The sequence below is a fragment of the Acanthochromis polyacanthus genome, chromosome 1 (genome assembly GCF_021347895.1).
Source record: "Acanthochromis polyacanthus isolate Apoly-LR-REF ecotype Palm Island chromosome 1, KAUST_Apoly_ChrSc, whole genome shotgun sequence".
Classification (NCBI taxonomy): domain Eukaryota; kingdom Metazoa; phylum Chordata; class Actinopteri; family Pomacentridae; genus Acanthochromis; species Acanthochromis polyacanthus.
The window spans coordinates 9,284,063-9,306,966 of record NC_067113.1 but is presented as its reverse complement, the minus strand read 5'-3'; the positions used below and the strand labels follow the sequence as shown (position 1 = coordinate 9,306,966).

Genomic DNA, 22,904 nt, shown 5'->3' with positions numbered 1-22,904 from the left:
CCTCTGGGTGGTAAACATCTGTTTCTGTTCTTTCTCTTCTCTCACATCTGCATGAACGTCTAGTGTGGCTGCATCAGACCCGGATCGGCCTGAGTCTGTACGACGTGGCGGGACAGGGCTACCTCAGAGAGTCGGTAAGAGTTAACCGTGGTGCAGTACAGCTGAAGAGCAGTGAGATTTCTGATGCTGGGAAACGGTGACGCTTATCATGTTGTGTAGGATCTGGAGAACTACATCCTGGAGCTGATCCCCACCCTGCCTCAGCTGGACGGACTGGAGAAGTCCTTCTATTCTTTCTACGTTTGCACCGCTGTTCGCAAGTTCTTTTTCTTCCTCGACCCTCTCCGAACAGGTGAGACAACTTGAGTGGCTCGTTTCATTATATCAGAAAATGAAAGGATCTCTGTGAGGACTTTATCTAACTGCAGTGTTCCATCACTGCAAACACACAACAGTTATAAAACATATAAATTAAAAGTAACATAGCTACGACTGCAACATATTTTAAGAATGATTCTACCAGTAAAGACAGAAGTCGTCCTTCTACAGAGCAGTTTAGAGACAGCAGGTTTTCATTTTTAGACATAATATGTGACTTATTTTTTAGAGCACTTCTTAAAACTCACTTTTTCTGACCTGCTTTTATGTGAGTTTTACTTTTAGCTTGAATTAGTTTTAGTGTTTTATTCTGTATTATGTCCTGTTTATTTTAGATGCTCTCTCTTGTTTTATTTTACTTTTAGCTGACTGGTTCTTTGGTGTGATGTCGTCTCTCTAATTCTTTAATTCTCAAATCTTTTTTAACTTTTAATTTTAACCCTCAATCTTATTCTTTAATTTTCAAACTGTCTGCTTCCTTTGTTTGAGTTGCGTGCTAATATAGCTAATTATTCATTTAATTAATTATCATTGTTACTGTTTATTATAATTGCCTGCTCTGACTTTGTGAACACTTTGTGAACAATGTTCTTAAGGCTGTTATATAAATAACATTATTATTATATTATCATCATTATTATTTTGTGTCTACTTTTTATCATTTTGTGTCCAGTTTTTGTCATTTTGTGTCTATTTTTTGTCTAATTTTTTCAATTTTGTGTATCGTTTTTGCCACTTTGTGTAATTTTTTTTTGTTGGTAAAATTCTTTTTACTTTTTACAGGAAAGATAAAAATTCAAGATATCTTGGCCTGCAGTTTTCTAGATGACTTATTGGAGGTATGTTTATTTGTTTTCACTTTAAAGTCTTTAAAGTTTCAAGTTTTTTTTCGCACCAGAAATATATTGTAACTCTGTTAGTCTTCCTGAAGTCAGTGCAGTTTTTTGCGTTTTTCATGAAATTGTCTAGTATTATGAAGCTAACTTGGTTAGACAGTGCTTCCTTTTGATATTTTTTCTTGCCTTCCATTTCTACCTCTCTGTCCCTCTGTGTGTTTCCAGCTGAGAGACGAGGAATTGTCTAAAGAGAGTCAGGAGTCCAACTGGTTCTCAGCCCCATCAGCTCTCAGAGTCTACGGTAGGAAACTAACTGGTTGAAACCTCTGGGTTTTCGACTTTGCACTGTTGATGGTGTGAATTAAAGGTTCTGCATCCTGAACCACACAACCATATATATCTCTATGTTAATCTAAAGTAATTACATACTGTCACACATCCACATAAATATGGTCAAAGTTAAACAAAACAGCAACATTTGGTTTCATTTTCTAGCAAGAAGTTCAGTTTATTCTGTGAAAATGAGTTACATGGAGTAAACTGAAATTCATGTTTTTGTCCGATACATACGAGGTTTAAGGCGGCAGCAGTTGTTAGCTTACCTAATAACACTTATTTCAATTTAAATGTTTATTTTGTGATTTTGTGCCAATTAATGGCACTGTATGTAATATGAATCCATTTGCACAATGACAGAATTAGGATAGAGATAGACACATGAGATATATCATGTTCAGTAGTTAGTTTAAGAATTTTTTATTTATCGAACACACTGGAGGCAGTTTGATTGTGAATAATAAAAGTGTTAGGGTTTAGGATTTCAGAATGACAGTAAGCATGATCAGTCTGTGTGGACTGAAGGGTCTGTGTTGTCTTATTTGACATATATTGCTGCAGCTTCTTTTTATTTCTGACCATTTGATAAACTTTAATTTCTATTATGCTAAAGTAAATGAAACTCTAATGAACAATACTGGTTCATTAGAGTTTCATGGCCATCTCTGTTGGTATTTATTTATTTCCTTCCTAAATTCAGAGGGCTTGGCAGCTAAGACCATCTTAAGATGATGTATAACGTGCAGGAGTAACCATAAACAACACATACACATAGAAACAGTTTGGTCAGCTAGCCTATAAATCATAGAATAGATTGATGAGGCTCACCAGTTACATCTATTGGGGTTACTTAATGTGAATCACAGTTTTTCTGAAACAACTGATTAGAGCTGCGTTTATTGCTACCAGCTGTTTGCAGGAAGGGTTTAATAAATCTCTGCAGCCGTCATGCAGCAGCAGGATCGACATGTACGTCTTCAAATAGAGGATGAAACGGTGTGCTTCACAATAGTCATTTGGGTCATTTCATGTGAAAACACACAACTTCCAGAAAAGTGGTTGCTGCACCATTGACAATTTTCTCAGGGTTTTATGTGCTGAAAGATGGTTACAATAGAACTTTCCATGCAAAATTATAGGTCTCTATCTCTACTAGTTCCAAAGTTATGACCTCTTCAAATTTCTGGAATTTGGACCTAAACCCACCCCCTAAATCCTCACCTAGGATTTTGCACTATTTAACTGCTTATTTCTCAGCCTTTAGACAGTGTTGATGGCTGAAATTTGGCAGACAAGCTCACGGCAACCATCTGACATCACATGTAGCCTCACAGCCTCCTAGCTACTCTCTACAGACCACAGGAGCCTTCTAAAAATGCTAAAAATGAAGAAAAACACACTCGCGAGTAGGTTTTAGGGGTCTGAAATTACTAGAAATGTTATAAATGTTGACCCAAGGACCACTCTGTCCTATTCTAAACAAAATTGTATGATAACTTACAAAGTTGGAGACTTCTGGGGGTATCGTATAGAAAGATGTGAGCGGCTAAAGTATGGACCCCACAAAAAGTGACCAATTTTGGTGAGGCCAGAAGGCGATGTGGCCACAGGTGGTAGAGATCTAGAAATTTGTTTAAAATATCTTCTATCATGGTACTACAAGCCTACCAAATTCTGGTTTGACTTATTTCCTCCTTCATGGTCAACCATACACTTGACGTGAACCCCTATAACCTGCTCACGAATTTGTATTTGGCTATAATTGGTGCATTACCTATAGCCTATACAAGATCATTTTAGATGACCAGTATTATTTGCATACATGTAGTCATTTTCTACATCTGCAGGTGTAATTCTAGCACACTGGCAGGTTCACCAAATGGTCTTTACTCCACATTCTAAAGTTACAGCTTTGCCTTGTACTCCTATAAGTATTTCTGCAGTACGATAACTTGTGACATTCATCTTGCTGTCCAAGTTTCACACCAATAGAACAGGGATCAAGTCCTGTCATGCTTATTGGCAAGTGAGATAGTAAAGTTAGTAGGTCTACTAATCTATGCTCCACTACAGTTATACTACAACATGTCAGGCACCAACACCATCATATGGACAGGACTTTTACTCTATCTTCAGCTCAGTTTTCTGCAAAAGAAAAAAAGATATATCAACAAAATTCAATTCATATAATGCCAAACATAGGTTCGCAAGCTGTTTATATGGGTCCACTTAATTGTATGGTTAACCATAAAGGAGGAGAGAAACCAAACTGGAATTTTTCAGGCTTCTAACAGCATGATAGAAGATCATATATTCAGGGTTACAGATCTCTACCACCTGTGCCACACCATTCCACCATCATTTAGTTCATATAAGGGAAGACATAGGTTCGCAAGCAGGTTATAGGGGTTCACTTCAAATGTATGGTTGACCATGAAGGAGGAAATAAGCCAAACCGGGATTTTGTAGGCTTGTAGTACCATGATAGAAGATATTTTATACAAATTTATAGATCTCTACCACCTGTGCCACATTGCCTTTTGGCCTCACCAAAATTGGTCACTTTTTGTGGGGTCCATACTTTAGCCGCTCACATCTTTCTATACGATACCCCCAGAAGTCTCCAACTTTGTAAGTTATCATACAGTTTTGTTTAGAATAGGACAGAGTGGTCCTTGGGTCAACATTTATAACATTTCTAGGAATTTCAGACCCCTAAAACCTACTCGCGAGTGTGTTTTTCTTAATTTTTAGCATTTTTAGAAGGCTCCTGTGGTCTGTAGAGAGTAGCTAGGAGGCTGTGAGGCTCCCTGTGATGTCAGATGGTTGCCGTGAGCTTGTCTGCCAAATTTCAGCCATCAACACTGTCTAAAGGCTGGGAAATAAGCAGTTAAATAGTGCAAAATCCTAGGCGAGGATTTAGGGGTTGGGTTTAAGCCCAAATTCTAAAAAAATTCAAGATCCCATAAGTTTGGAACTAATAGAGCTAGAGCTCTAATTTTTTGCATGGAAAGTTGTTTTGTGTCTATCTTCCATCACAAGAAAATGTAGCCAATTTCTAGATGGTGCAGCAACACCCATTATTGAAACCACATGAAATGACCCATTTATACTCATTACTCACTGGATAGATTGATATGATGGGGACATTATCATGGTCACATAGAGGCCATCCTCAACATGAGGTCTGAGCCACATCAAAAGCTGTCAGGATATTTTAATGATACTCTAAAATAATCAAAGTTCACTTTCTTAGCATAAGGCTGCAGACTTTTAACTGTTCATCAGTGATTTATCTGTGTTTTGAATAACATTTGGACAGCCTACCTCCAGAAGCTCTTGACGTTGTGTTTGTGCATTTACTGAAATGCGTTCCTTAAAATGTTTGTGGGAAACCCTCTGAACTTCACAGAGATCTATATATCTACAGGAAGGCTGGAAAACAGTTTGTCAGGTTCACCAGTCTTTGTGGAACTGATGTAGTTAGTACATGTCTGTCTGTCAGCTACCACCTGCCCCTGTATTTTTGTCTTATGTCTGGACTTTTGCCTGCATCTCCACAGGTCAGTACCTCAACCTGGATAAAGACCACAACGGCATGTTGAGCAAAGAGGAGCTTTCTCGCTACGGCACAGCTACTCTCACCTCAGTGTTCCTGGACAGAGTGTTTCAGGAGTGTCTCACTTACGATGGAGAAATGGTACGATCAGTGACAGGAACTGACAGCCGTTGAAGAGATGTTTTGTAACTCTGCTGAAGGGAATAACAGTATTCTGCTAAAGATGTAGCCTCATGTGCCTTACACGTCACTCCTTTGATTTTACTTGTTCACCTGTTTGTATCATGAGGTTAATCTTTAGCTGAGTGAGCACAGTGTGACTTCTTCAGGAAGCTGACACACATTTGATGACACTAAAGAATTATAGGACTAAGTCTATCGTCAGTGAAATATTTTAGATGATTAACTTGCAGACCTCAGTTGTCCCAGTCGGGTGTTTTTTGTCTCAGTAGTTGTGTTTCTCTCTCTCTTTTCCAGGATTATAAGACCTATCTGGACTTTGTATTGGCCCTGGAAAACAGGAAAGAGCCGGCAGCTTTACAGTATATTTTCAAACTTTTGGACATGGAGAATCAAGGATACCTAAATGTGTTTTCTCTCAACTACTTCTTCAGGGTATTGACTACACACCCCTCACACAAACACAGGAATGATGCAAAGTAAAGACAGGAATTCAAATGTTTTTATTGTTAAAGATATCAGTCATCCATCCACTTATTCTCGTTACATAAATTCAGAATTCAGCACATTGTCGTCCTAAAGTTGTGATTCTGAATTTTCCATTTTGTGGTTGGAAAAATAAACTTTCACACTCAGTATGCTGCTGTGTGTTTTGTTCTTCAGGCCATTCAGGAGCAGATGAAGCTGCACGGTCAGGAGCCTGTGTCCTTCCAGGATGTCAAGGTATCTCTCTCTCTCTCTCACACACACACACACACACACACACACACACACACACACACACACACACACACACACACACACACACACACACACACACGTTTGTACTTCTATCTTAGTGAGGACATCCATAAGCGTAATGCATTTCCTAGAGCCTTACCCTAACCTTAACTATCACAACTGATTGCCTAACCCTAATCCTTACCCTAACCCTAACCAAACCTCAATTCGTTCTCTAAAAACAAGTCTTCACCCTCAAACATGGCTGTTTCAAAGTGAGGACCGGCCAAAATGTCCTCACTTTGATAGTTAAATGCAGAAAATGGTACTCACCATGTAGCAAGTACAAGAACACACACACACACACACACACACACACACACACACACACACACACACACACACACACACACACACACACACACACACACACAAACAAACAATGTGGGAGTAAAGAAAGCTACATGAAGGAGTGAGCTTCCTCTTTTCAACACTAGTGTGTGTATATACGTGTGGACTGTGTGTTTTAGCAGTTTCTTAAATGTAAAATATGCTCCCTGTATCAAAACGCTGCACTGTTGTTACATCCATCTGTGATCTTTACTTCAGTCCAGCTGTTTTGTGTTGAAATGCAACTTTATGCCCTTTTCTAGTCAAGGTTTCCCAATTTTTCTTGTCCTCTGCTGCAGCTGGTAGATTCTGCGACATTTCTCAGAATAAACACTGATGGACTGGAAAAAAAGACTGGAATTTTTCTCTGCTTTGTAGGATTTTATTTTATTTTTACAGATTTTTGCTGTACTTTTCTGTAGCAAATACTAAAATATCAATTCAATTTAAAACAAACTATGAATTTACATGTCTACTGTAAAACGACATTAAAAATCTGTAACTCAATACTATAATTTCCATTTTTAAGAAAAATTACATGATTGAATTGATTTTTTTGACACAAAAATACTTCTTTTACAACTAATTTCTTTTTATTTAATAGAAATTGATAAATTCAAGTTTTTAAATTTAACATTGTCAATATTTTTAAAAAATAGATAGAATTGGTGACAATTGACAGAAAAAGAGTATTGATTCTGTAATTTTATATAAATTTTATGTAGATTATACTTTGAAATGACAGGTTTTCACGAGAAAAATTAAACGAAAACACACTTATTCACCCTTTTTCTTGCTAAAATGTCTAATTCTACTAGATATCTCAAATTTACAAAACAAAAACATATATTTAATACAGATTTTTTATGAAAACCCCATTTCTACTATTATATTTGCAGTAATGTCTTTGTTGTACGGAGCTATTCTACAATATAACTGTCAAAGTTGAGGTAAAAGAAATTCTGATTTGTGCATGAAGGCAGTTTTTAAGTGAGAAACCCCTTTGATCAATACATTTCAGGTATTTTCTGGATTCGTATTCCTGTGTGTCCCATTTCAGGTTTAAAATGAACACACAAACAAACAAAAAAAGCAGGTCACCATGAGATTTAAAGATCTGAGACGAGGTCCCTGCAGGATTTTTGGGAAGGTGCTGAGATCCTGGAGCTGTTTTACATTTCCTGAAGCAACTGCAGAGTCCTGGCAGGGACTAAATGTATTACTGGAATATCCATTTGTCAGTAATTTAAACATCTGGTTTCAATAGTGTGTGAGCTGCTACTAACTAATTGTTGTGTAACAAACAAGGAACACGCGTGAAGTTATCTGCTGCTGCTTTAAGTCACCACTTTTACATTCATACGTCCACTAATGTTCATGCGCACGTAAAACACAGAGATCATTAATGAAACAGCCGGCGTTTGACCCCCTGTTGTTCATTTATGTTGATCTTTTAACCCGTTCACCTTCAAGATCAAGATCAAGAAATCTTTAATGTCCCCGTGGGGCAATTTTTGGTGCAGCCAGCAGCAAACAACAGACAAAACACAATAAAATGCGATACGCAACAGTAAAAATAACAATAATCAATTAAATTCAATAGAATACAAGATACATAAAAACCGAAGGAAAGTTAAAATGACCACAGAGCGGACTGCCTTATAAAGGCGTTAAAAACCGTTCTTTGTTAAGAAGGCCAATGGCCAGTGGGACCCATGATTTTTTAAATCTAACTGTCCTACATATAGGCATTGAAACCTGCGTCTAGAAGGAAGAAACCTGAATTCGGAAGCTAAAGGGTGGCTACCTTACTCACTACTGATTTGATCAAATGCTGATTGTGATTCAGGAAAACATTCAATCTTCCCTGTGAGTGTGTTTGTTGACTCACGGTGTTATAATGTAGGAGAACAGCTATTCAACTATGTGATTCATGATGTGTGTGTGAGAGAGAGAAAGTGTGTGTAGTTGTGTGTTGGTTTATTCACCGCAGCACTGTGGATTGGGTTCACAGTGACCCCTACAGGTGAGACATGGAACAGCAACAGAAAAAAAGTGTGTTACATGTGCTTTTTATGGCTCATTTTACACATAAGGAATTTGACAAAGAATTTCTATATACTTATGTGGGATCTCTCTCTTGATTATATGGATTTTTAGACACATATAAGTTAGTTTTAATATTTGTTGGGAATATTTTGTTCCTCTGCCATCCTCCCTGATGTTTCCTCATCAGAGTTTCACCTCTGATTAGGAAATGTCATCACTATTGGCAATATGAGAGCAAAATATTTCAGTTCACATCACATAGATTTCATCAAAAATATCAAAGAAATGATGTTTCCGTGCAGCTAAACTGCCTTCCGAACTACATTTATGCTCAATTTGCATTCAGAGGTTGCTTGTGAATGAAGCAATACAATAATAAACTGCATCACAGTCAGCAGGAGGAGCTCGGGGTCGAGGGAGGGCATTCATAGTGTACAACTCGTACACACATATTCACCCCTGTGGTTACACTTTACGCTTTTCCTGCGAAAAGCTCTCCACGTAGTGAGGCGAAATGCACCACATGTATTCAAATACTTTCATCTGAACTACTTCTTAATGGTAAAGCAATGCCACCAAAGCCTGTTCCGTCTATCCTCGTACCGCTGTATTTACATGGAGCATTTTCCAGCAAAAAGTCATATATAATGGGCACACATTGACCTCAGCCTCTGAGATGAAGTGTGATGTGGCTGCAAGATGCAGATTGTCGGGTCACACAGGAAGAAACAGAAAATAACTCAGAGCAACAAACAGAAGTGAGAGGTCACTATTGTGAGCACTGACAGTTATATGATGCAAGCTGAAAGGCAAACAAAAAGAAACTACAGAAACTGGCATGCATAAACATCAACAACTGAACAATCAGTTTTCTTGTAAAATATCCAGATCATAAAGTCAGATGGTGACAACACATCCTGTTCCAACTCTCTTTTTGTAGTTCAGGTCTGTATCACAAATGACACACTCTGATATTTCAGCTGTTCTTGTTTGTCAGTGACACAAAATAGAAGTTGTCAGTCAAGTTTCATGAATACATGAACACATCTTGATGTCAAATTTTTAGACATTTTTATACATTTATTCAAGAAACAATCAAAAGAACATTCAATTCAGTTTAATCTGATATTATTTATATAGATTGTGTCAAAAAGCTTGAGAGAACCCATATGGCCTGAACCCCCACAGAGCAAGCCTGAAGGCGACAGTGGCAAGGAAAACACCCTTTTAACAGGGAAAAAACCTTGAGCAGAACCAGACTCATGTGGGGGGACCCATCTGCTGCTGGCCGGCCAGGTTGAGAGGGAAAGAAGAGAGAGAGAGACAGCAACACAAAGCTATTGACACTACTAAGGAAAAAGAGAGAATAAAAAACATGTTAGAAAGAAGAAACATGTTAAGTTGCTGACATTGTTTTCATACAATGACATAAAAATGTTGATTACAGCCACTTAATATTCTGTGAAATTAGATTGTGAGAATTTGATGTTTCTGTGGTGGATTTTTCAATTTAATAGTGTTTTAAAATTTTGTATTAAATCAGTTTAGATTTTATATATACAATTTTTGATTGATATTTAACTTATTATACATAAATGTTTCTAGTTGCTGTGCAGGCTGTGTGGGTTATCTTAAGCCATGTCCGACTCAGTTTTTGTTTACATACCTCTACCCCCTACTGTGTCCTCTAACGCCACAACTGCTCCTGGTTGTTGACCTCCTGCACGAAACCAGTCAGTGTCAGGAGGGCTTGCAGTGTGGCGTTCATATAACAGGTCTGCGCCAGGTTGGGTAACCTTGAGTCAAAGCAGAAAAGAGGCAAAAGTCAATATAGGGCTCCTTTTCTTCCCTTTCAACATGTTTTAGCTCTACTTCAAACAGAAAAATTCACAGACTTCATGTGGCATATAATTGTTTTCAAATAATTGGATGTAAATGAGTGTTGAGTGTGTCCATGACTGCCTTTGCTTACCTGAGGCAGGCCAGCTCTTTACTGCAGAGGGTTCTGGTGCTGGTGGGATTGCCTCGGACCAGCATGTTCCCACCATGTCCCATTGGATTGAAGTTTATTATTTAAGAGGTGAAGATAAGAGAGGAAGGATGGATGGAGAGGTGAAGATGAGATGGAGGATGGATGGAGAGGTGAAGATGAGATGGAGAAAGGAGAGGTGAAGATGAGAGAGGAAGGATGGATGGAGAGGTAGAGGCAGAAATGATGAGAGCTGAAGGAGGGAGAAAAAGGGGGAGTGGAAGGTGAGGAAGCTCATGAGCCTGGTCCACCTCAGGACTTTCTGAACAGCCAGCTCCAGAAGCCCCTCTTCTTTCGTTTCTTCTTCTGTTGCTGGTTTTCCTGCTGCTTCACCTCCAGGTCTTGAGTCTCCTCCTGCAGCTTGACCTCGTCTTCTTGCAGCTCTTTATTTCCATCTTCTGTTTCTGTTTTCTGCTGCTTCGGTTCTTCCTTCTCGCTCTGCAGATTCTCATACCTCACCTCCATTTCTGCCTTTTCTTGCTCCAGTTCTTTTTTCTTGTCCTGGAGTCTTTGATTCTCTCCCATGTCTTTCTTTTCTGTCTCCAGTTCAGCAATCTTTCCCTGGATTTCTGGATTGTTTTGCTCCAGGATTTCGCTAACCTCTAGCTTTGTCTTCTCTTCTTCCATCTTCAGAGAAGTCTCCTTCATTTCCTCTTTCTGTTCCTCCACTTCTGACTTCTGTTTGCTGGTTGAAGCATTCTGATCTTCTAGAACTTTCGTCATTCTTTCACGTTCTTTCCTCTCAGCTCGAAGTTCTTTCTTGATCTCTGCTGCTTTTTTTGGTTCTCCAGCTCTATTCTGTCCAGCCTGAGTTTTTCCTCGAGGTCTAGCAGCTCGCAGGTCTTCTGTTCGAGCTGTTCCATGCTTCTCTGCACTTCTGCCTTCAGCTCCAGAAGCGAGACTTTTTCTTTTAGCAGATCTTTTGCCTTCTGCTCGAGATCTTTCTTGACTTTCTCAATCTCCTTTCTCTCCTCATCCAAGGCCTTCTTCTGCTGTTGCATCTCTTTACTGTCCTCCAGAGATTTGCCGCCTTCTCTCTGCAGGTTCTGGGCGGCTTTGAGAGCAGCTGAAAGACTCTGGTTCTCATTTTTTAGTTTCAGGATCTCTCTGTCTTTGAGTTCCAGCTGCTCTCGCATTTCATCAACGTCGTCCATGTAGTCTCCCCAGTTCATGGACGATGTTTTCATGTTATCGAAGGAAGCCTCAAAGTCCTGTTGGTCGTCAGACTCCATGGTGTTCTCAGCTGGTTCTTTGACCTGCTTGTGCTCTCTGAGCTGTGATTCCAGGACTGAGATTTGTTCCTGCTTCTGCTGAAGTTCGTTCTGGAGCTCCTTCTCTTTCTCCTGCAGCTGCTTGATCGTGGCTTTAGAACTCAGCATTTCAGACGAGTGCTGCTGCTTTTCGGTGATGAGCTCCTGGATTCGAAGGCTCATATTGTGGATGTGCTGTCTCAGGAAGTCGTTTTCCTCCTGAGAGGCGCCACGAGAGCTTCGGGGCGCGGCAGGGTTGACGTGGTGGTGGTTTGGCCCACGGTAATTCGGGGCCAAACCACGAATTACCGTGGTAATGGTCAACCTTGGATTGGCCCTGAAGGACATGGTAGCAGAAAAGTTCAAGAGTGGTGTTGAAAAGAAATAAAATGTGACAACTGCAGTAGTTGTAGGTGGTTGCAGAAGCTGTAGATTCTTCAAGAACACCGAAGTTCTGGAAGAAGGTCGAAGGTTTGTTGAGTTCGGTTAATTCCTCGCTCTGGTTCCTTCGCTGGTCACTGGTTTGCTTGCTGTCTTTGGCTCTAGACAGAAGTGTGTGGTTGTAACAGTTCACCCTGCACTTGTAATCTCTGCTGATGGAAGCTCATGATGTCACACATGATGTCACACATGAAGTCCACATATATCTATAGGTTGTTTTTTTTAGATGATTGTTATCTTTAGCTTGTTTTTTTTAAAATGATTGTTTCAGTTGGTCAGCTGAAAACCATTAACAGAATGCACTGAGGTACAGTATCAAAATAAAAGTTGTAGAATGTTACAAGGGACTCTGAAATATGCTGGCTTTTCAAAATAAAAGACAAAGATAAAGATCCCATTCCAGAACTGGAATCAAAACATTAAAAAAAAAACACATTCAACTTTAATAAAGCTAAACCCTAAGCATTTAAAAAAGATTAAATAATGAATCAAATTATTGAGAATTAATACAGAATTATTGTTTCTTCCAAACTTTCTATGCAAAATCGTGCACGCTTGATAATTTATGTATATATATTTATAGTAACTCATATTGAAGTGGTGTCAGATATTGGTCGTGTAGGATTTCCTTGTTTCTGCACGGTTCCAAGTGCTTTACCTTTTAAAAGTATTTGAAGAAAGATTGAAGAAGTGTGTTCCAAACTCAGCCCTCACACAGTCTAGCGTTGCTCTGCACAGATAAACCCATCAAAATGGTTCCCAGTGTGTGTTGTGGTCCAGGCAGGGGTCGTTTTACCGCTGATGGAAAAAAATCTATAAACTCACGTTGCTGCAAAGTGCTTTGGTTAAAAGTATATTATGAGGATTTGATTGTGGCGGCCGGTTCGGAGGCAACACAACCGTCATTGCTCACTTGGAAACACCTGTGGCTCAACAAGAAAAATGCTCTGAAAAATCTCACCTAATGTCTGGAGACAGTCAGATTTTTGTGTATTTCTGTTTATTTCTCAATAAAGAGCAGTGATTCCATCAATGGAACCATTAAGAATTCAGACAATCCATTTTTTGCCTTGATAACATGTCCTCATTTATATCATTTGACTTTTAAGCATGAATTTATTTACCTTCATGAAATAAAGGACCTTAAATACAAATTAATTATGGAAAAACAGACATTGAACCTTCATACCTTTCTATGGACATGTATTAGGAAGAACTTTCTGTGTGATAGAATTTGATCCAATACAACATAAACTCCAACAGCTACTAAAACATTCAGATCATCACAGTTCTTCTGCTCTGATTTGCTTGAAACTTTTATCTATAAAAATTGATGATAAAAATGATATCTGTGGAATTTTAACTCCATACATCAAATACTTTCCATGATATATTTTTTAAAATTGCTTGTACCCCCTTTTAGCACATTTGTTTTTAGAATTTGAGGCTGAACAACATCTGAGAAACAATTAATGATGAAAGCCTGAAATGTTCATTATTTGTCATCATGTCATTGATTTAGAATCATCTACAGATTCAGCTGCTGCAGATTATTTCTGCCTCAATGCTTTCAGAAAGACTTTTTGCTGAAGTGTTTTCAAAATAAAAGGGAAAGTTTGTGTTTGTCCGACACACACACACACACACACACACACACACACACACACACACACACACACACACACACACACACACACACACACACACACACACACACACACACACACCTACTGTTTTTCTTTCATTGTGGGGACCTACCATTGACTCCCATTCATATCTAACCCCTAACCCTTACCCTAACCCTAACCTTAACCCAGACCAAAACAATGCCTAACCCTAAAGAAACGTTTTTGCGCTTGTACTTTTTTCAGTAACAACAACATGGCCAAGAAAACACTGTTTAAACTTGTGGGGACCGAAATGAGGTCCCCACAAGTGACATTGTTTTCGGTTTTCCGACAGTTGTGGGGACATTTGGTCCCCACAAGTATAGCCAGCACACACACACACACACACACGGCAGTAATAGTTTTGGCCGTTAAAAAGGTAAAAGGTATTTTGTTGTGCTTGAATGTTTCGATGACTGTGTCTTCTCAGGATGAGATCTTTGACATGGTGAAACCTAAAGATTTTTTTTCTCATCCAGACCACATTAGACCAGTGTAGATAGTGGTTGACAACCTGGACCTGGTCTAATGTGGTCTATATGCTGAAAAAAACAGTAAAATATGCCTTTATTGCATTTTCACAAATAGAATAAAGGTTTCACAAATCAGAGATTATGTTTTTATGAATCTACAGGCTCTGTAGAATAATTCAGTCCAGATTTGAAGAGTCTAAGTGGAGCAGTTCTCAACCTGGACCTGGTCTAATGTGGTCTATATGCTGAAAAAACAGTAAAATGTGCAACAAAAAAAACAAATTCCACCTTATGTATGATTATAAGCCGGACATATCAGCCGTCAGAAGATGCTTTTGCACACTCAAACTTCCTTCAGAAATGTTCCAGTTCAACTTGCTCTTCTGCCCGAAAGTGCTCGCACTACTTTGGAGTAAACAAGTGGAGTAAGTTATTAAGGGACTGACAATCCAGTCCTGCAATTGTCTGCCCCATTCTCAAAAAACTTAAATCAAGCTGTGTTTTGCACAGGGATCCACCTCTTTAGCTTTTCAAAGAAATCTTTTCTATATTGCTTTTACATTGAAAAGGATGATGCATGACTAGCTGCTAGTAGGTGTAAATCAGGAGAAATAAAACATTCTAATGGGTTTTCTTACACAGCTGCTTCACTCTAACACTTTGAACGTCACTGAAGTTTATTGTACCACTGACTTCTGCCACACAGCGGTGCTCAGTCTCCATGTTGCTGAACCTGGAGTACTCAGTACAGATCAAAGATAAGTCAAAATGTAATGTCAAAAATACAACGTTTTAACAGGATTGTTGTAGAGATAACATACACACTTTGTTTCCCTATTCTCCAATGGCATGTTCCATGCAACTTTATGCATTTTAAGAAATGACAAATTGTTATCCCTTTAAAGACTTTTAGTGATTTGAAAAAATAAAAAATGGCTGCACACTTTAGAAACTACCTCAAATTGTTACTTGCATATTGTTCTACATCTAGCTACCTGTCATTCCTTAAATTTGAAATGAGTAATTAGCATTTTAAACCTGACGTTGTCAAAGTCACAGTCATAGAGACATTTTTTGGAAGGGATGCGTATTTTTTACCAGAGTGTCTCACAAACTGACTTACTTAAACATAAAAAAGTAAAATATATTTAATTATTCATATAGAAATACAAAATTAAGATACATGCATTGGTAATGGCATAAATACAGTAGAATCAACATAAAAAATATTATAAAAACAAAATGATAATGTTTCTTCACTGTCATACTAAAATAAGTCACAGCATTTAGCCTTGAGTTCAAAAACATATTTTGGGTGTTTTATACTCACTTTTTGGTCTCTTCCACAACGTTATTCCTCTCTCCTACAACATTGATTTACAATTACATGCAAACTGGGAAATATGCAAATTAGGAGATGACGTCATTTAGCGACTTTTAGGACAGCCAATAGCCACTTTCCTTACTGAGGAGTTGGCAACACTACGGACATAATGGTAATAGTTCCGGCAAGAATTTAAAACTACTTTCACTCCTGGTCCAATCTTTCTCTGGATTGTCTTCAAACGCCAAGAATTGTATCCTGTGCTGCTTGCAGCATCATAGAAGTGTTCCTAAAATGGAAATACAGTCACAATTAATGTGTCATCGCTCATAAGAAATCTCAGAATTCAAATGTCCCCCGAACCCAACAACCCAAAACATAAAAATTATGTCAACAAAGAAGGAATGATGACTATACAGACGTAGCCTTTCTTGGAGTATGGGTCTTTGAGGGACGGGAACACTGTCACTATCCCAAGAGCGTACTCTTCTCTAACAGCTTTGGTGGGGGGGTGCCTGAGAAGAGAGATTAAATTTGCATTATTTATGTAATGGCTAAGGAGTTACTTGTTTTTCTTTTTTGAAAGAGTGTACACAAATACAACACATTTACCCGCGTTTATCAATCATGTGGGCCACTATTATATTGACCAGTTTTCTTCTGGTAGCATCTGTAAGAGTTTGTGTTGTGTGATATTCTTCAAGGACCTCTTCACCAGCTGATCCCCACCCTGCCTCAGCTGGACGGACTGGAGAAGTCCTTCTATTCTTTCTACATTTGCACCGCTGTTCGCAAGTTCTTTTTCTTCCTCGACCCTCTCCGAACAGGTGAGACAACTTGAGTGGCTCGTTTCATTAGGTCAGAAAATGAAAGGATCTCTGTGAGGACTTTATCTAACTGCAGTGTTCCATCACAGCAAACACACAACAGTTATAAAACATATAAATAAAAAGTAACATAGCTACGACTGCAACATATTTTAAGAATGATTCTACCAGTAAAGACAGAAGTCGTCCTTCTACAGAGCAGTTTAGAGACAGCAGGTTTTCATTTTTAGACATAATATGTGACTTATTTTTTAGAGCACTTCTTAAAACTCACTTTTTCTGACCTGCTTTTATGTGAGTTTTACTTTTAGCTTGAAGTCGTGTTAGCGTTTCATTCTGTATTATGTCCTGTTTATTTTAGATGCTCTCTCTTGTTTTATTTTACTTTTAGCTGACTGGTTCTTTGATGTGATGTCATCTCTCAAATCTCTCTAATTCTTTAATTCTCAAATCTTTTTTTACTTTTAATTTTAACCCTCAATCTTATTCTTTAATTTTCAAACTGTCTGCTTCCTTTGTTTGAGTTGCGTGCTAATATAGCTAATTATTCATTTAATTAATTATCATTGTTACTGTTTATTATAATTGCCTGCTCTGACTTTGTGAACACTTTGTGAACAATGTTCTTAAGGCTGTTATATAAATAACATTATTATTATATTATCATCATTATTATTTTGTGTCTACTTTTTGTCATTCTGTGTCCAGTTTTTGTCTTTTGTGTCTCGTTTATGTCATTTTATGTGTAATTTTTGTCATTTGTGTCTATTTTTTATCATTTTGTCAAATTTTTGTCATTTTTTATCTCATTTTTGTCATATTGTGTCTAGTTTTTGCCATTTTGTCTCATTTTTGCCATTTTATGTCTCGATTTGTCAATTTGTGTCTTGTTTTTGCAGTTTAATGTCTCATTTTAGGTTAATTGGAAGTACAAGTATTACTTAAAATTGCACCTTTGCAACAGAAATAGTTCTAGCGAGATAAATAAGTAACGAATGGGTGACTGTCAAATCTGATTTAAATTTAATTGTTAAATCGGGTTAAATTGGGGTTGCGCTCAATGGCGTTGGGTGTAATATCTAAGGGCAAAAGAAATTTGAGTTTTGTGTGACCAATATACATAATATATGTAGATCTATGTAGATATGATATGTAAATATTATATATCACTGCTGACCTGGGAGCGGTCTTGTATTGTTTGTATATTGTTGTGTTGTGTATATGTTTGTTGTTTTATGTTGCATTTGTATATGGATTGTATTATAAATAATGCAACTGCATTGACACATTGTAAGGATGTTGTATGGACCCCAGGAAGAATAGCTTTGGCATTGCCATAGCTAATGGGGATCCAAATAAATCAAATCAAATCAAATTTTTGCAATTTTGTGTCTCTTTTTTTGTTGGTAAAATTCTTTTTACTTTTTACAGGAAAGATAAAAATTCAAGATATCTTGGCCTGCAGTTTTCTAGATGACTTATTGGAGCTATGTTTATTTGTTTTCACTTTAAAGTCTTTAAAGTTTCAAGTTTTTTTTTCACACCATTACAGAATATATTGTAACTCTGTTAGTCTTCCTGAAACGTGTCATTTGTAGTTACAATAGTCAGTGCAGTTTTTTGCGTTTTCATTAAATTTTCTCGTATTATGAAGCTAACTTGGTTAGACAGTGCTTCCTTTTGATATTTTTCTTGCCTTCCATTTCTACCTCTCTGTCCCTCTGTGTGTTTCCAGCTGAGAGATGAGGAATTGTCTAAAGAGAGTCAGGAGTCCAACTGGTTCTCAGCCCCATCAGCTCTCAGAGTCTACGGTAGGAAACTATCTGGTTGTAACCTCTGGGTTTTCGACTTTGCACTGTTGATGGTGTGAATTAAAGGTTCTGCATCCTGAACCACACAACCGTATATATCTCTATGTTAATCTAAAGTAATTACATACTGTCACACATCCACATAAATATGGTCAAAGTTAAACAAAACAGCAACATCTGGTTTCATTTTCTAGCAAGAAGTTCAGTTTATTCTGCGAAAATGAGTTACATGGAGTAAACTGAAATTCATGTTTTTGTCCGATACATACGAGGTTTAAGGCGGCAGCAGTTGTTAGCTTATCTGCTAAACAATAATATAGAAATGTTTGTTTTGTACATGTAACGTGTAATTAGTAACATGAATCCATTTGCACAATGGCAAAATTAGGATTTAACCTTCGGATTTTACAAAGTTTAGACACATGACATACATCATGTTCAATAGTTGAAGAATTTTTCATTTATTGGACAACCTGGATGCTGGAAAGTTTGATTGTGAATAATAAAAGTGTTAGGGTTTAGGATTTCTGACTCAGAATGACAGTAAGCATGATCAGTCTGTGTGGACTGAATCAGAATCAGCTTTAATGACCAAGTACGTTCACAACATGCAAGGATTTTGGTTTCGGCTGTTGGTGTCACCCTAGGAAAAGGAGTGCAGTGCTGAGGCTGCCATCAGATGGTGCTGCAAAGAGTCTGTGTTGCCTTTTTTGACAAAATATCTGTGCATCTTCTTTTTATTTCTGACCATTTGGTAAATTTAAATTTCCATTATGCAAAAGTAAATGAAACTCTAATGAACAATACTGGTTCATTACAGCAGGGATGTCAAACTCATTCCACAAAGGGCCGGTGTGGCTGCAGTTTTTTGTTCCAACTAAGCAGCATCACACCAGACCTGACTCATTTAATCAACCGATCTCAGTCTCCAGACAAGTGATTGGTCAGACTGTGCTCTGGGCTACAGCATTTAGTTCCAACATATCTACAGCACACAGTCTGACCAATCACTTGTCTGAGACTGAGATGGGTCGAGCCCCTAAGTTGGCAACACTGCCTGCGCAGAACAAAGCGAAAGGTTAGAAAATCTTTCAGTTTATTTATTTATTTTTTTATTTATAAAATGCTTGTTGCCCCGGCCGGGCGATGAGAAATGTATAAATTGTATCTGTTTATCGCCGGGCATCGTTCTGGTCGCTTCGGGCGACTTGGCGACCGCCGAACTTTACACACTGTTAAAATGTTTGTGGGAACCCTCTGAACTTCACAGAGATCTATATATCTACAGGAAGGCTGGAAAACAGTTTGTCAGGTTCACCAGTCTTTGTGGAACTGATGTAGTTAGTACATGTCTGTCTGTCAGCTACCACCTGCCCCTGTATTTTTGTCTTATGTCTGGACTTTTGCCTGCATCTCCACAGGTCAGTACCTCAACCTGGATAAAGACCACAACGGCACGTTGAGCAAGAGGCGCTTTCTCGCTCCGGCACAGCTACTCTCACCTCAGTGTTCCTGGACAGAGTGTTTCAGGAGTGTCTCACTTACGATGGAGAAATGGTACGATCAGTGACAGGAACTGACAGCCGTTGAAGAGATGTTTTGTAACTCTGCTGAAGGGAATAACAGTATTCTGCTAAAGATGTAGCCTCATGTGCCTTACACGTCACTCCTTTGATTTTACTTGTTCACCTGTTTGTATCATGAGGTTAATCTTTAGCTGAGTGAGCACAGTGTGACTTCTTCAGGAAGCTGACACACATTTGATGACACTAAAGAATTATAGGACTAAGTCTATCGTCAGTGAAATATTTTAGATGATTAACTTGCAGACCTCAGTTGTCCCAGTCGGGTGTTTTTGTCTCAGTAGTTGTGTTTCTCTCTCTCTTTTCCAGGATTATAAGACCTATCTGGACTTTGTGTTGGCCCTGGAAAACAGGAAAGAGCCGGCAGCTTTACAGTATATTTTCAAACTTTTGGACATGGAGAATCAAGGATACCTAAATGTGTTTTCTCTCAACTACTTCTTCAGGGTATTGACTACACACCCCTCACACAAACACAGGAATGATGCAAAGTAAAGACAGGAATTCAAATGTTTTGTTGTTAAAGATATCAGTCATCCATCACTTATTCTTGTTACATAAATTTCAGAATTCAGCACATTGTCGTCCTAAAGTTGTGATTCTGAATTTCCATTTTGTGGTTGGAAAAATAAACTTTCACACTCAGTATGCTGCTGTGTGTTTTGTTCTTCAGGCCATTCAGGAGCAGATGAAGCTGCACGGTCAGGAGCCTGTGTCCTTCCAGGATGTCAAGGTATCTCTCTCTCTCTCTCTCTCACACACACACACACACACACACACACACACACACACACACACACACACACACACACACACACACACACAAACAAACAATGGTGGGAGTAAAGAAAAGCTACATGAAAGGAGTGAGCTTCCTCTTTCAACACTAGTGTGTGTATATACGTGTGGACTGTGTGTTTTAGCAGTTTCTTAAATGTAAAATATGGCTCCCTGTATCAAAACGCTGCACTGTTGTTACATCCATCTGTGATCTTTACTTCAGTCCAGCTGTTTTGTGTTGAAATGCAACTTTATGCCCTTTTCTAGTCAAGGTTTCCCAATTTTTCTTGTCCTCTGCTGCAGCTGGTAGATTCTGCGACATTCTCAGAATAAACACTGATGGACTGGAAAAAAAGACTGGAATTTTTCTCTGCTTTGTAGGATTTTATTTTATTTTTACAGATTTTTGCTGTACTTTTCTGTAGCAAATACTAAAATATCAATTCAATTTAAAACAAACTATGAATTTACATGTCTACTGTAAAACGACATTAAAAATCTGTAACTCAATACTATAATTTCCATTTTTAAGAAAAATTACATGATTGAATTGATTTTTTTGACACAAAAATACTTCTTTTACAACTAATTTCTTTTTATTTAATAGAAATTGATAAAGTCAAGTTTTTAAATTTAACACTGTCAATATTTTTAAAAAATAGAATTGGTGACAATTGACAGAAAAAGAGTATTGATTCTGTAATTTTATGTAAATTTTATGTAGATTATACTTTGAAATTACATAGGTTTTCACGAGAAAAATTAAACGAAAACACACTTATTCACCCTTTTTCTTGCTAAAATGTCTGTAATTCTACTAGATATCTCAAATTTACTAAACAAAAACATATATTTAATACAGATTTTTTATGAAAACCCCATTTCTACTATTATTTGCAGTAATGTCTTTGTTGTACGGAGCTATTCTACAATATAACTGTCAAAGTTGAGGTAAAAGAAATTCTGATTTGTGCGTGAAGGCAGTTTTTAAGTGAGAAACCCCTTTGATCAATACATTTCAGGTATTTTCTGGATTCGTATTCCTGTGTGTCCCATTTCAGGTTTAAAATGAACACACAAACAAACAAAAAAAGCAGGTCACCATGAGATTTAAAGATCTGAGACGAGGTCCCTGCAGGATTTTTGGGAAGGTGCTGAGATCCTGGAGCTGTTTTACATTTCCTGAAGCAACTGCAGAGTCCTGGCAGGGACTAAATGTATTACTGGAATATCCATTTGTCAGTAATTTAAACATCTGGTTTCAATAGTGTGTGAGCTGCTACTAACTAATTGTTGTGTAACAAACAAGGAACACGCGTGAAGTTATCTGCTGCTGCTTTAAGTCACCACTTTTACATTCATACGTCCACTAATGCTCATGCGCACGTAAAACACAGAGATCATTAATGAAACAGCCGGCGTTTGACCCCCTGTTGTTCATTTATGTTGATCTTTTAACCCGTTCACCTTCTGGTAAAATCTTACTCACTACTGATTTGATCAAATGCTGATTGTGATGCAGGAAAACATTCAATCCTCCCTGTGAGTGTGTTTGTTGACTCATGGTGTTACAATGTAGGAGAACAGCTATTCAACTATGTGATTCATGATGTGTGTGTGAGAGAGAGAAAGTGTGTGTAGTTGTGTGTTGGTTTGTTCACCGCAGCACTGTGGATTGGGTTCACAGTGACCCCTACAGGTGAGACATGGAACAGCAACAGAAAAAAAGTGTGTTACATGTGCTTTTTATGGCTCATTTTACACATAAGGAATTTGACAAAGAATATCTATACTTATGTGGGATCTCTCTCTTGATTATATGGATTTTTAGACACATATAAGTTAGTTTTAATATTTGTTGGGAATATTTTGTTCCTCTGCCATCCTCCCTGATGTTTCCTCATCAGAGTTTCACCTCTGATTAGGAAATGTCATCACTATTGGCAAAATGAGAGCAAAATATTTCAGTTCACATCACATAGATTTCATCAAAAATATCAAAGAAATGATGTTTCCATGCAGCTAAACTGCCTTCCGAACTACATTTATGCTCAATTTGCATTCAGAGGTTGCTTGTGAATGAAGCAATACAATAATAAACTGCATCACAGTCAGCAGGAGGAGCTCGGGGTCGAGGGAGGGCATTCATAGTGTACAACTCGTACACACATATTCACCCCTGTGGTTACACTTTACGCTTTTCCTGCGAAAAGCTCTCCACGTAGTGAGGCGAAATGCACCACATGTATTCAAATACTTTCATCTGAACTA

General features: G+C 38.0%; 2 protein-coding genes across 13 annotated transcripts in view; one reads left to right on the top strand and one right to left on the bottom strand.

Moving 5' to 3' along the window:
- ppp2r3c (protein phosphatase 2, regulatory subunit B'', gamma) overlaps positions 1–22,904 on the top strand; it is a 49,798-nt gene that overhangs the window by 4,422 nt on the left and 22,472 nt on the right. For 3 of the 12 annotated variants that reach the window (XM_051951316.1, XM_051951313.1, XM_051951278.1), the window contains exons 6-7: positions 64–134; positions 220–352. In XM_051951316.1, the coding sequence (XP_051807276.1) occupies positions 64–134; positions 220–352 (204 nt within the window). Of the gene's footprint in view, positions 1–63; positions 135–219; positions 353–1,161; positions 1,218–1,439; positions 1,516–5,113; positions 5,251–5,586; positions 5,725–5,952; positions 6,013–20,162; positions 20,301–20,526; positions 20,587–22,904 lie in introns of all 12 variants that reach the window. The other 9 variants (XM_051951305.1, XM_051951284.1, XM_051951290.1 and 6 more) reach the window with 8 other exon arrangements.
- Positions 9,708–12,261, bottom strand: LOC127534916 (girdin-like). The gene has a single exon (XM_051951327.1). The coding sequence runs from the start codon at positions 12,073–12,075 to the stop codon at positions 11,197–11,199; it is 879 nt and encodes a 292-aa protein (XP_051807287.1). The 5' UTR covers positions 12,076–12,261; the 3' UTR covers positions 9,708–11,196.